The sequence below is a fragment of the Mya arenaria genome, chromosome 11, assembly GCF_026914265.1.
Source record: "Mya arenaria isolate MELC-2E11 chromosome 11, ASM2691426v1".
Classification (NCBI taxonomy): Eukaryota; Metazoa; Mollusca; class Bivalvia; order Myida; family Myidae; genus Mya; species Mya arenaria.
Genome location: NC_069132.1, coordinates 31,280,570 through 31,295,340, shown reverse-complemented (window position 1 = coordinate 31,295,340; position 14,771 = coordinate 31,280,570). Strand labels below are relative to the sequence as shown.

The 14,771-nt window shown below is 35.5% G+C and overlaps 1 protein-coding gene across 1 annotated transcript in view; it reads left to right on the top strand.

Annotated features, from left to right (window-relative positions):
• LOC128209710 (laminin subunit gamma-1-like) overlaps positions 1-14,771 on the top strand; it is a 57,040-nt gene that overhangs the window by 38,664 nt on the left and 3,605 nt on the right. The window contains exons 12-14 of the mRNA XM_052913881.1: positions 8,163-8,298; positions 9,365-9,472; positions 13,964-14,040. Of these exons, the coding sequence (XP_052769841.1) occupies positions 8,163-8,298; positions 9,365-9,382 (154 nt within the window). The 3' untranslated portion in view covers positions 9,383-9,472; positions 13,964-14,040. The remainder of the gene's footprint in view (positions 1-8,162; positions 8,299-9,364; positions 9,473-13,963; positions 14,041-14,771) is intronic.

The window sequence follows — 14,771 nt, the reverse complement described above, 5'->3', positions numbered from 1 at the left end:
TGTTTCATGTATATTTAAATAAGGGAGCCATAAATTAGACGTCTTCGGAAATGAAAGTCTTGAAATTGTTCCAACGGTCAATTAGAATAGAAGCCATCCTGACGAAGGCAAAATGTGTTACAGTATTAACTTCAAGTAAATGAATATATTCATGATTGATTGACAGTATGAATGAATGAAAAGTAGCAATATTTCTTTAGATAGGGATCTCATTGTGTTGCTGTTATTGTTTAAGTAGATGTTTTTCATGTTCATAAGCTAATCATATGCACACTAAATGAAACATTAATTCTGCATCATGTGTAGTAAGTTGTGATACTTTTTTGCAATTAATGCAATGTTTGCTTAAAAGAGCAAACAAAATTGATAGATTAAACAAAACTTACCAAGGTGAAGTTTAATCTGGATTTTATTGACTGCAAACTCCTGGAGGGTTCACACAGAGATGACGTAGCTCATCAATTATGTAGAATCAGTCTTCAGAGCTAACTCCAAACTATCATAGAGGCCCATGATAAGTTTGGATGTTGGGAAATTATGGAAAAAGCGTTCACACTGGGATATGGGAGGGTGGGTGTGTGAACCCTCGAGGGAGTTTGCAGTCTATTAAATCCAGATTAAACTTCACCTGGGTAAGTTTCGTTTAATCTATCAATTTTATCTCCTGCATAATAGCTCCTTGAGTGGTTCCCTGACAGAGATTTTAGAGCCGCTTATTCTATAATTCAGTAAAAATAAAATAATATGAAAGATAATGTCATGAAATTTATGTTTCTATATTCATATTAACATTGAACAAACATTCAACATTGTACAAATCATTTTCAGTCACTAGTAGAAGTATGTTAACTCATTATAATAACTGTTCATTTTCACAATCTGAATGTTTGTTTGTGTTAACTTTACTCCAGTAACGCATTCTGTACTGTTTTCTGTTTTTGCCCAATTGGTTTGTTGTAGAAACGGGCAAACATTGTGGCGTTACTCCATCCTGCTGTCTTTATAATGGTATTTGAAGTAACAGCATTGTATTTCGCTGCACTTGCTGATGCTGCCCGAACACTATGTGGTTTGTATTGTTCGCCAACCTTGGCCTTTATGAACACGGTTTTAATCCATCGAGACACTGTGTCCCTTGTGGCAGCCCACTGTTATTAGCAACTGTTGTGTAGTACCACGCAAATGTTCTGTACGTTGCATATATTCTTGAAACACTTTTACTATACAAAGTTTGTTATTTTTTTAATAAGGTTCTTATTCAATTGGTTGTAAAAAAATTCCTGGTTTTGTTTGTTTCAACTTTTGATTGATGCAGATAATCATTTTTCCATATCCAAAATAAATATCTTGTAAATTCAGTAAATGAAGTGTTTGGCACCTTTGTGACATCAATAACAGAAAAAGCATACAAAGTTTACATGACAAATTTAATAGAGCGAGATTTTTAGGTAGTTGTTTCAAGTAATTAAGAACAGTTTTTACATCCCAGATTTGTACATATTTAGGAAAATATGGTTTCAATTCAAAAAAACCTTTCATTAATTTGTGAACTAAAAGAGAGTTACTGAAATCTTGCCCACCACAAATACTTAGTAATTGGTTTACTGCTGATCGTGCTGTACCTAATGAATCATAGCCCAATTTAGCTTTAACACAGTCCTGTCAGAAATGAAACAAATTGAACTTCTGTTGGATTAAAAGGTTTAATGTGTGAATCTTTTGTAAATTTCAACCATCGTTTAATGTATGTGCTATATGTCTTCTGTGTTGATGTTCGCCAAGAAGCCATAATGACTTCCACTGAATCATTTGAAAATCCTTGTTTCCGTAATGCTTCCCTGATATAGGAAAACTCCCATCCTCATTTGCTTCAACAGATGGCGAACCTCTGGCTTGTGAAGTAAGCGTAGAATTCTCTGTGGGGATGGTAGTTGAATCCAATCTTGATTCAGTAGGCTCATAAGGCGTGGCCACCAGCTCTGAGTCGTCCATATTGGCGCAATCAGTGCTGCATTCCCTTGATCAAACTGAAGTTTCTGTAAAATCTTGGGAATGAGGCTGAAAGGTGGAAAGATATATAACATATCGTGATTCCATTTTAATGTAAAAGCATCAATAGCCATTACCTCAGATTCTGGGTATCTGGCAACATAATGAGCTTTCTTGGCATTCAGCCTAGATGCAAACAAATCTACATCAAAAGGTCCATATTTTGTTTCAAGACTTTGAAACAAAATGTTTACATCTAAGGACCATTCTAGATCATCATTAAATGTTCTTGACAGTTTGTCAGCTTCATAGTTCGTAGAGCCTGGAATATGAGCTGCACTCAAATGAATATGTTTTGATAAACACCACATCCATATGTCCCTTGCTACTTTGTTTTGTTCTGATTTCTTCCCACCAAAATTATTGATATAAGCAGATTAAGTTGTGTTAACAGTGAGAATTCAAACATGTGTATTAGTTATTGTTTTACACAAAGATAACAGTCCAAGTTGGCAAACCTTAAGTTCTAGAACATTGATGTGCAACAGTTTATCCTCCACAGACCAAACACCTTTTGCAGCAGTTTTATTAGAAAATGATATTATCTCAAAGCTGCAACAAAAATGGCATGAAAGAAATTCAATTCGGAAAGAAACAGTTCATCAATGAACTATTGAAATAAACACTGATCATGATGTCATAACAAGGGAATGTTAATATCAAAGAGCAAGAAACATACTGGCAATTTATTTCAGGGAAACCTTGACAAAAGTCTGGTTTATTTCCAAACTTATTGCCTCCAGTTATACATGACATGGCAATACCTGCATTGCTGAAAATCTGTCCACAGCAATAATGTCAAAAACCAGAATGGATGCATTCTGAAATACAAAAAAGTATGTAATTTGTGCTAATCTTACATATCCCATTTGCAAGTGATTTACACTGAAATCTAATTGTTCTAAACAAACACAACTTCTTTATGACCAAACATATTGCTATTGAGCATTAGTACACTGTATGTACATGACTTTTTTATTTTGTATGTCATGTTTCTTTGCCCCAATTTATGGAAATATTTTATAACAGGTTCAAGCTTTTTTTAGTCCGTTACGCTTAAGATTTATTGAGATATTGAGAAGCTGGGGTCTTATGCACCAGTCAATTGTAACCACTCCCCCCCCCCCCCCCCCCCCCCCCGGTCCAGGGGATAGACGGCGAAATGGGCCGTGTGTTTACCTTTCATGTGGCTGCAGTGCCGGGTGAATGCGGTGGTTTTGTCTTCACTAGAAATATAGCAAGGAATGGGCCTTACCTGGGGTGCAGGGGCATTTGGCGGGGATTTTACCATCTGTTCGTCCCCACAGGGCGGGGATTTTAGCCAGGGTTGGCTGCTGGACCAAATGTCAAAGTCCCCACTATTCCCCGTGGGGTACAATTGACTGGTGCATTATCGCATGCAGATTTCAGTGAATCGCAGAGGGTGTTTACAGTATTTACTGTCAACAACACAAACTTCTTTAGGCATCTCATTTAGACTTTTTTTACTAATTAACAAACAGAAATTTTGACACAATGGCAATTTTATAACAAACTTGACCATGAGATTGAGTGTGAGCAAGCCAGTACAGTTTGACTTACCATTTGGGTGAAAAATTACTAAACGGCGATGTAAATTGATAAAAATGGAGTTTTTTAATATGCGGGTCTAAGAAAAGGCATGACGGTCTTAATATAGAGGTGCAGTTGTATATTAAAGATGTGCACCTCCATCTTAAATAGAAAGGTGCAGTTGTATTTATGTAAGAAGTGCACCTCAATTTTTAAGTTTTAAAATATATATAGAACAGAATATATGAATAAAGAATTGCACAGCTTAATAACATACAGGTGCACCTGTAAAGTAAGTGTATTTTAGTAGTATTGATGATTCCCTCACAAAGCCATGTTGTTTCATGGAAAGGGTACGGCAACTCTCACTCAGTCATGGGGGTTGTTTGGCAGGATGGTTCGCCTTCTCCACACCCTGGACTGACTATTTAGTTACAATATTTCACACGATCTGTGGCCCACAGCAAAACCATCAACCTGCATTTGCCGATTTGTCTTTCAATCACAATCTTGCACTCTTATGCCTTCCTCTCAACATATTCAGTCACAATCTCTCATCTCCCATAGTGTTGCTTGGCACGAGTAGTCACTCGGCACTATTTATTTACAATCTTTCACAATATCTGTGGATCAAAGCAGTGGCGGTTCCAGGTTTCTCAGTTAGGGGGGGGCGTAACTTCTGAAATTGACTTCTGTTGGCCGCTAAGGCCCCCATGTGTTTTCATGGTAATTCAGGGGGTCGGAGGCCTTCACAACGGCCTCAAGCTCATAAACTATTGCATGTGTTTACTATGGAACGCTGGGGCTCAATGCTTCTTGCGAAATGCGTTATGCAAATGCTATATATAGAACAATAGTTTCATTTTCGACCAATCGAATGGCCGGGTACCGAATTACGGAAGCTCGTGCTATGTGAAATCTAAATATAGCAACACCTCCTGAATAACGGATTTCCTTCGCATGAAGCATTTTAAAAGCATTTAGCATCTCGCATTTTGCACAAAAATCATTTCCCAAAAAGCATTTCGCATATGGCATAACACAATCAAATTGAATCGGACGAAATATTGTGCACGTTCCGAACTGCTCCCGGCAGTGAAGGGGATGTAAGACATAGGCTACTGATACTGCTACAGAAATATTATTATACGGTGGAAGAAACGATACTCTTTCTAACCTAATGCGTTTAAAGCAATATACAGAGTTGCACATATTGCTATTCGTAATCTAACTGACTTTCTGGCATATTTTCTCTAAGACACCTCTTTACTTTACCATTTCTGAATATTATATTGTATTGGTGTGTTTATATATGTTATTCTAATGAATAGACACAACAAACGTATTATTTTTCACCTCTATTACATGCAGATAAAAGTATTTTTCAAATTAATGTGTTCCTTTTTTCATTTCATACAAAATGATTCTGCCCAATTTATGCTAACAACGGTAAAAAATATTGAATCGAAGCTTTTCGCATTTCGCAAAAAGAATTTCGCATTAAGCAATTCGCAAAAAGCATTTCGCATAAAGCATTAAGCGTTTTGCAAAAAACATTAAGCATTATGCAAAAAGCATGAAGTATTTCGCATTTCGCAAGAAGCATTGCGCCCCGGCGTTCCATAGTTTACACTGTTTTAACAAAGCTTGAACTGCGAGAGACACTTTGTAACGTAGTAACGCCGTTAAGCTGATCGTCACCTCCCTATAGATCAAGTTTTTTCCCCCGCATAAATTGAAAGACCTTGGTAAAATTGAAAAAGTAATTCATACAGTTATTGGGCAAACTTTAATGTTTGTTCATTGACACCGAGTGAAAGTGTCTGCTTTAAGCAAGTAGTCCGCTGAATTCTCGTGTAATTTTAAAGTTAACCATCTTGGACGAACTAACTCGGCGTCTGATCTGGATCCAAGCGGTTTTACACTCAGTCAACTGTTTTACCAGTTTTCAGATGGACCAAACAAGTTTTAATGACAAAACACATGATAATTCAGCGGACTATTGTGTCCGATATTCCCCGCATGTATTTCAGCCGTCTGATATTCACTACAAAACTACTCATGTGTCCGATTGAACGGCGTTTTACTTCCTGCGTATAGCCGTAAAAACGGAGGATAGCCAAACGCTAACACATTCTACTGAATACGTCATAATAGATAATTTAATCGATAAGAGCGTTCCACAACGTCTCGGACCAATTATGTTTTGTAAGAGTCCAATGTGGCCAAATAGATGTTCGATACAACCACGGTAAATCAAGATCTATTTTTTTGTGTGGAGCAAATCATGACCTTAAAAGCTATCTACAATGATGGAACGATATTAATAATTTATACATATACTTGGAAAATTTTAGGGGGGGAGGGCGAAAATTTTAGGGGGGGGTGCACACCGGGTCCGCCCCCCCCCCCCCCCCCCCCCCTGGATCTGCCTATGCAAAGCAAAACCATTCATCTTTACAGTCACAATAGCTCACAAAGCCATGGTGTTGGACCGCAACCGTCCATTTATCTTTTCAGTCATAATCTTGCGCTCCGCCAGGGTTTTTTTTGGCAGGAGGGGAAACCAGTCCCGCGCCCTCCCGTTCTTAATTTAATAACATCTGTCACAAAAAAGTGGTGTTGCATTTCAGTTACCTGGTATTTGGACTGCAGTTGTGGCTAGTCGAGCTATCTGATTGGGGTGATTCGGTCCCTTGGGTGATCTCTTGGTCTGAGAATTATAAAAAAATGTGTTTGTGTACTCTATGATACATATAATAAACAAATAATCCACTTTTGGTCGTATATTTTTACACATTAAATATTTTTATATTACATACAATCTTTATCATTGATCTTTTCAGTCATAATCTTGCGCTCCGCCATGGTTTCACTTGGCAGGAGGGGATACCCCTCCCTCACCCTCCCCGCCCAACTTCTTAATTTACACAAAAGTGGTGTTGCATGGCACAAGAGTTCACCTGTCACACAATTCCTGTATATCTTTTTTAGATTCAATCTCTCAACCAGCGTGTTGGTGTTTCCATCCTTTGATCTCAGTCAAAATATCTCACTCATCCATTGTTGAGGCTCACAGACGGTACACCCCATCCATCTTTTCAGTGACAATATTTCGCTCAGCCATAGTGATTTCTGAACTGGTCAACCGCATGCCATAAGTTTATGAAATTGATATCTTTATTGTATGATTTACTAAAAAGTGTTTTATAAATACAAAGTAATCATACCTGGCTGACGTGACAAGCTCTGCTATGTGTACCGGTATAATCCATGGTCGTAATTAAATCGGTAATCCAACAGGAATTAATTCTTCGCAATTTCTATCCGATCAACAACTGTCAAACATCTAAATAGTATGGATATTGTTAAGCCTAAAATGACAACTAATAATGTCAAGTGTGACCTTTGTATAGAATGGTAAACAATGCGTATGAATATCTTTAATAAACAAGTGAAAACAAAGTATATATATCTCAGACAATCTACAGAAATATGTTTTATTTGTCTTTGTGAGTTTACCAAAAGTATTCATAGTAATTGTTTATAAGCATATTTTGAATTATTTTAATAGCTAGTGGGGCGCTATTTCGCATCTCATAGTTTAAAATTTCATCAGCCTGTTTTCTTCCATGTCGTCACGCTCTGATGATTTTGGTGTCCCGCATGCATGCTCTCAATATAGTTTATGAACAGAAAAATACTGGTTCCATCACCTTTACGTCTTTTTTTCAGGCTGATAGTATGTGCAACTTTTGAACAAAAGTAGTGCTATGTGTGAACGTAATAGGGCTCTGTCGAGCTTTGCTCGGTTTAGAGCCCGTATTAAACAATATCCCAACCTGCCCTAAAACTTTAACCTAAGTTCCATAGTCAATCAGGGGCCATAATTTGTATAAAAGATAATATGGAGTTATCTAACCTCATTATGTGATGGCTCTGAACATCTGTGTGAAGTATGAAGTCGATTGAATGAATGGTATTGGAGTTTTAAGTGAAAATCCCAACTTGCCCTAAAACTTTAACCTGCCCTAAAACTTTAACATAAGTCAGTCAGGGGCCATAACTTGTATTAAGGATAATATGGAGTTATGTAACCTCATTGTGTGATGGTCCTGAACAACTGTGTGAAGTATTAAGTCAATTGAACAAAGGATATAGAAGTTATTAATAAATATTCCAACTTGCCCTAAAACTTTAACCTAAGTTCCATAGTCAATCAGCGGCCATAATCTGTGTAAAGAATGATATGGAGTTATCTAACCTCATCATGTGATGGCCCTGAACAACTGCATGAAGTATTAAGTCAATTGAATGTAGGGTATTGGACTTCTAAGTGAAAATCCTAACTTGCCCTACAATATAACCGGACGCCGACGCCGGGGCGAGTAGTATAGCCCACCTATTCTTCGAATAGTCAAGCTAAAAAGGAGAAAGTTGTCAAAACGTTCAATCTGTGAGAATGTAGCTTAAAAGTTTTAAATGTTTGCAAAATGGTAATATAATTTATGTGAATTCAACCCAATAAATCTGAATATGCAACAACTGCTGTTATACTCCAGGACTGAGGCTAACACAACAGAGGTAAATCTTTCCAAGAACCCACCAACTCATCATGAAGATCAACTACAAGGAATATCTCCAGAGGAAAATGAAGAAACCAATACACCTCAGTCATCATTGAAAGCAATGACTATGGTTTGTTAATACACTGTTTACATCACAGGTGACAGAAACAGATTGTTTTTTTCACAAGCCTGTACAGTGTATCAAGTATATATATATATACATATCATTTTATTGTGTTTTAATGAACCAAATGACAGAAGCATATGTATATCTTAATATAATTTTATATTTAAACTGTATAGGCTATTTTCCGCTATAATACTCTATAAATATTCTTTATAGGCTAGAAGAAAAATGAAAGTAATTTGTTTCTGCCTCCTGTGGTTTACAAAATACTAATAAATTTATTTACATTGATCATAGTAGGGTTTAAAGTGCTGAAAGTAAAAGTCACATAGTCTTTTGAGCAAATTTTCCATTATATTAATGTATGGCTGTATCCGCTGTACAAAAATACCATCCTGAAAGTAAACCACAAAATCACAGAAATGTAATCCAGTTACTAATATTGTCCTTGCACTTGAAAGAAATGTTTATGCGTTTCATCTAAGACAATATTGTCTCCATGCCGTTTAAGGCAAAAGTCCTTGATGTTGTGATTTACGGATTCTTGAAGCGTATATTTTCTAGCGGAGTAGGGGCTTTTGACTTCTAGCAGCCCCACCAAACCATCATCACACACAACAGCATCAGGCGATGCACCCAAAAGGGATATTTTGGGTTAATGACTAGACCAACATCATGAAGATGTTCCCTGTTTGTTTAACATACATAACCTTAGCTATCTTTTCATTAAGTAGTCCATAGGTGGTTGGTTTCGATAGGAACTGTCCTTGAAAATATGTATTTCTAAGGAACGATTCATTCACACTTTTCTTTCGGGTCATTATCGGGCCAAACTTTGACGCTTTCTTTCCTGCAGGGCGGGGATTTTACCCTGGGTTGGCTTGACTGAAAGTCAAAGTCCCCGCTATTCCCTGGGCTTGGGGGGTGTTTACAATTGACTGGAGCATAATTCCTACATAAAAGGTTATGTATGTCTCAAATGAGTGTTTACAGGCATTTTTCATACTTTTACGTTAGAAGAAGATAGTCTTATTCTGTGTCAAACATTGATTTTGTGTCTTGCTTGCAGAATCTGATGTGCCACTAAGCTCCAGTTTGCTGCGGCTTTTCACCCATGGCAGTCCTGCAATCTAGATCTAGAGTTGCAGCTCTGAATCTAATATTTCAGAATGAAGATGTAAGTTAACTTTGTAGTACTTGTTTGTGTGTAAATGATTCCAAAGAGTGGGATTTATACTAATCAGGTGTAAATAAGCAACTTATAGACACTGGTTAAGAGCTGTAATCTTAATTTTAAGGCAAATCTAGCCTTCAAAACAGATACTTAAAGCAATTTTTTTTTTTTTAAACTTAGCATAATTATGCTATCACTGCATTTTCTACATCATGTAGCCATCTCATACATGAAAACACTAGCAGTTGTCATGAATCTTACAGTTTTGGTGTTTTTTTGCCATTCCCTTTGCTGCGCCATTTGTTCCTGGAAGCATTTCAGTTTGGCTCTATGTCATTTTTTATATAAACTTAAGCTGATAAAGTGGAAAAATCTTATTTTGCTTTGAAAAAATCTTAATAGAGTAGGCGGGCCATTTTTATGGTGCTGTCTTATATATATATATATATATATATATATATATATATATATATATATAAACTTTACTTGGTCAGATTATTCCAATGCATGAGGAAATAATGGCTGTTTAAAAGTTTGTGGCTTACCGATTTATGGAAGTGGCTATTTCTGCTTTTTATGAAAACACCACAGGTGCTTATACTCATTCTAAAAGTGTTTAAAATATCATTTCATTGCCAAACTTTCAGTATGTGTTGCACACAGCCTGAAATTGAACTATAGGAGTTTTGAAGTCTGTTTTTGCAAAAATATTATATGAAAATACTGTTTTGAAGAGATACATTGTAAGCTCAAGGTTAGTGTCTATTATGAAACATATAGTTAGAATAACTGTGGTCTTAGGCCATATTTACATATTTTTAACAACGGTGAATTCATTTGTTAGTGTGATAGTCTCTTCATCTGCTAGGTCACCTGGTCAAATTGAAGGGAAAGCTTGTTAATACTCTAGGCCCCAATTTCTCGAAACTTCTCAAGCTTAACAGGCTTAAGTAGCTTATTTCAATTACTCAAAATAATACTTGAATGGAATTTTGATAAATGAAAAATGGTTTAATTTAACTAACATATAGATAGTTCATATCTAAAGTATAACAACTCTTAAAGAAGTAAATATTATTCAAATGACTAAAAACCAAAAATAGTGAGTTTAGCTTAATCCTGTTATAAGGGACTTAAGAAGTTTCGAGAAATTGAGGCCTGAGGTCTCATTTACAATTGTATCTTCCTGAAAGTTGGTCAGAATGTTTATATTGATTAGCTTTAGGCCAAGTTCAATCTTAGTCAGGTGCGGCAAAAAAACTAGGTCATTATGTCAAATCATAGGAAACGCGTGTTATCACTCTAGAGGTCACATTTATGACTGTATGTTCATTATACTTAGTCAGAATGTTTATATTGGTTAGCTCTAGGCCAAGTTCAAATCTGGGTCATGTGCAGTCAAAAACTAGGTCACCAGATCAAGTAATAGGAAAAACATGTTAACACTCTAGAGGCCACATTTATGACCATATGTTCATGGAACTTGATCAGATTGTTATTCTTGACATTCCTCCATTCTCTCTATTAGTCTGAAAGTCATCATTTATGATCATAGGCAGCAGATTTTGTATCCAATTTTAGAGGAAGGTAAGCCCATTAAATTGTATCTGAAACATATTTTTCTGTGAAGTATTCTATTTTGCAAGTGAGTGCTTTTATTGTGCAATATGGGCCTATGGCTGTGTCTCATAAAAATACAGATGAAGTGCTGGAAAAAGGGGTAAACAAGGTGAATTGGCACGTGTGTCATGCCCGTAATGCTACATGGCGATGATAAACCCCTGGTATGTGACCCAAATTCCCTGAAATTCTGGACATAATCCCCTTGGGAGCCTTTCAAAATTAATACAATTTGTTTTTTTCGTACTTGCGTCTTAAAATACTTTGAAATTTTGCCGAATTACATCTGCTAAAAAATCCCCCTGAATACTACCAAAATCCCCCTGAATTTTCAGACTTTTGAACAAATCCCCCTGAATGGTCTCCAGAAAATATGGCATGTCTGTCTTGATGATCTTTATTGGATCAGATGAGCAATACAGGGCCTTTAGGGCCCTCTTGTTTTTTTTAAATGTTATAGATGTGTAATTCAGTTTAAAGACTCATACTTTAAATAATTAAATATTTTCATACTTTTTGCATACATTGTTATATTCAATGATGGAATGGTGCTAACAACATCAACTACAGGGAATTTATATTCATTTCAAACTGCTGAGGTCTAACCATTTTTCCAGGTTATTTGCAGAACCTTAAAAATCTAAAATACACACAATGCTGTTTTACATATTAAAATAGTTTAGTACAGGTTAATTGTCAGATAACTGTAATAATTAGTTATAAGTAAACTCAATCTGTTTCGTTTACCTTCTTATGTTTAAAGTAGGAATCATTTATTTGTACTGTAAATGCTTGTATGATATTCAGTATTAGGTGAATTAATATACTTGTGTTTGCTATTATGAGTTTTTTCAAACATTAAAATATTAAATTTGCTTTGCATTGCCTTAACCTCACTTGTTATGCACCTTAGTAATCTAATTGGTGTATTCAAAGTCATAGTATGTCATATAAAATGAATTTTGCCTTTGACACTTGTTTACCTAAGAAAAAATGTACTGCATTAGCAGTTTCTGCAGTTGATAACATACCTAGAGCACGTCTAAGGCAGTGCCTTATTTCATATTAACTTCTATACCCTTCATTCAGTTGACTTAATACTTCACACAGTTGTTCAGGACCATCACCCAATGAAGTTACATAACTCCATATCCTTAATACAAGTTATGGCCCCTGATTGACTTAGGTTAAAGTTTTAGGCAAGTAAAAGTTAAGGGCAAGTTGGGATTTTAATAAAAAAAACTTCTATACGGTTTATTTAATGCACTTAATCAAATTGAAAATTATTTACGACCATCTTACAACAAGAAACATAATTCCGTTTTAAGCCTAACTACAAATTATGGCCCTTGAATTATTTAAAAAAAAAAAAAATCCTTTGATAGGCATATTTGTATATTCTTAACCACATTTTCATAATGGGAAATCAAGTGATTTGAATGACTTGCATCATTGTTCGGGCGGGCTGGTTGGAGGGCAGCATCAAAGTCACCTTATGTATCGAATAATTTTAGTTAAGTAGACATAAAAAGACCAAACTTGGTATTATTACATCGTTATTGTATTCTAAGTCAAAGCGGCGTAGGCGAGCTCACTGTCTTATGACGGCTCTTGTTTTTTGGTCTTGGAACGAGCCAATCTTTGCGAAAATCCATGGAAACCAGTTATATAGGACTGCTGACAAACATTAGATCACAGATTTTTATATTTAAGTTCCAAAATTGTTGTTTAATGTATTTTTCTTAAACCGTTAGTAACAGTTACATAAATTTTTGAACAGAAATATGAAAATCCATGATCTGATTTTTTGTCAGTAATCTTATCATTAGTTTGCAGATATTTGCGCAGAAATTGCTCTTTCCAAGATGAAAAAAATAAAAAAGTTTTAAAAATGGTATATCTATGAGAGTGCAGCTTTAACATTATTTTATATTGTGTGCTTTCGTCTACTTATATGTCTCTATTTTGCAAATGGCAATTATACTTAATGTATAGCATAAGTATTTTTTCACCTTTAAAGCTGCACTTTTACAGATTGATTGTTTGACAGCTGACAAAAGATCTGATTACATTTATTATGTTTTGGTTGTGAGTTTACTTCAGCCGATTCTAAGACTAAAAAATAGCATTGTATCAAAACAGACAATAAATGAGAGTGCAAATTTAAGAATATTGGTAATCGTTTATTTTCATGTGATACGGTAACTTTAAGAATACTAGTATTCTTTATTTTCATGTGATCCAGAAGCTGAATATGGTATAACCTTTAATTATTAAAGATTGTAGATTTATGTTAATAGCTACAAATATGAAAATTACTTTGAAAGCATATGCATGTTCAACTTGTTCTTTATTTGATTCTTTACAGCTCCAGTTTGGTAGAATCATGTTATAATAAACATCATCATTGATAAAATGCACAGTGAAATAATTTGATTTACACAGTAAAAAAGACCAAAATGATTCAGATAGTTAACTGTTCTTGATTTTTTCTTTGGTGTCTCAGATATTGATCTGATTTTTGGAGGAAGTCTAGCTGGTGTGAGCTGGTCAAATACAGTAGCTGCTTGAGGGTCAGGGTTTTCTTGATTTGATTTCTTTTGACAAAGTGCTGATAAAAAGATTTTAAATCTATGAAAATGTGTTGAAATGACCGCTACAGTAACCATTATTTACATAGTACTGGTGTCAGCACACAACGAAATGCTTCCGGGTCGTAGTACCTCTTCAAGTAGTTCTTAAAAAAAATGTTTCTCCCCATTCATGTAGCATTTGATGATGTGTACATTGTATTCTTGTATGTATATTTCAAGATTACACTTGATTTATATCATATTTGAAGATAATTATGTGGTTTTGAATGATATTTTGCAGGATCTCTTTCTTGGGTGGATGGATTCAGAGATGACTCCAGAGATGACTCCAGAGATGCGGCCATGACTGTGGCACATGTACGTTATAGATAGTGACTGTAAAGGAATGATGAGAGCAGAAAAACGAAACTATCTTGATATGGTTTTCTGGTGTTAAATCAACAGACAAGGTGTTCATTATTTGTGGAAAAATAATGTCATAGCTGAAATCTATTCTGCAAAATCATAATAAAGTGGTGAACTGGAGTGATTTTACATTGAACAAGAAGGGCATTTTCGTTGTGATCCGACACCAGTAACCATACAAGTGGATGAGATTCGGAAGCATGCCATCGTTCGGACAAAAATATCATTGTACAATATTTCCTGATTTACTTTGAAAGCAAAGCATGTATAACGGTATCAACAAAATACCTCTATCTTGAATCAAGTCAATCGTGTCCATGTTGAACCAGATATTAAATGGTTATTCATGCCGATTTGACAACACAAGCGAAAGCATAAATGTATGATGTTTCAAGTTTAAAAATATTAACACTAATTTTGGTCACAGACAGACAACTTCAGTATTAAATGAACTTGAAGAAGATTGATTTGCCCCCCTTATTTAAGCAAATAATTGCGATATTTGTTCAGAAACATACTTTTGTACAGACGTATAGATGTTTTGCCTTTGAACGATCTTTTAAAATGTACAAGTTCAGCTGTTGGTGAGGTCCTCCACAGTCTGATCCAGCGCTTGCATTTTTCTAAATTACTCGCTGGTTTCGGAAACGTAACAAATTCCACACCATCTTTAAGTCAGTCTG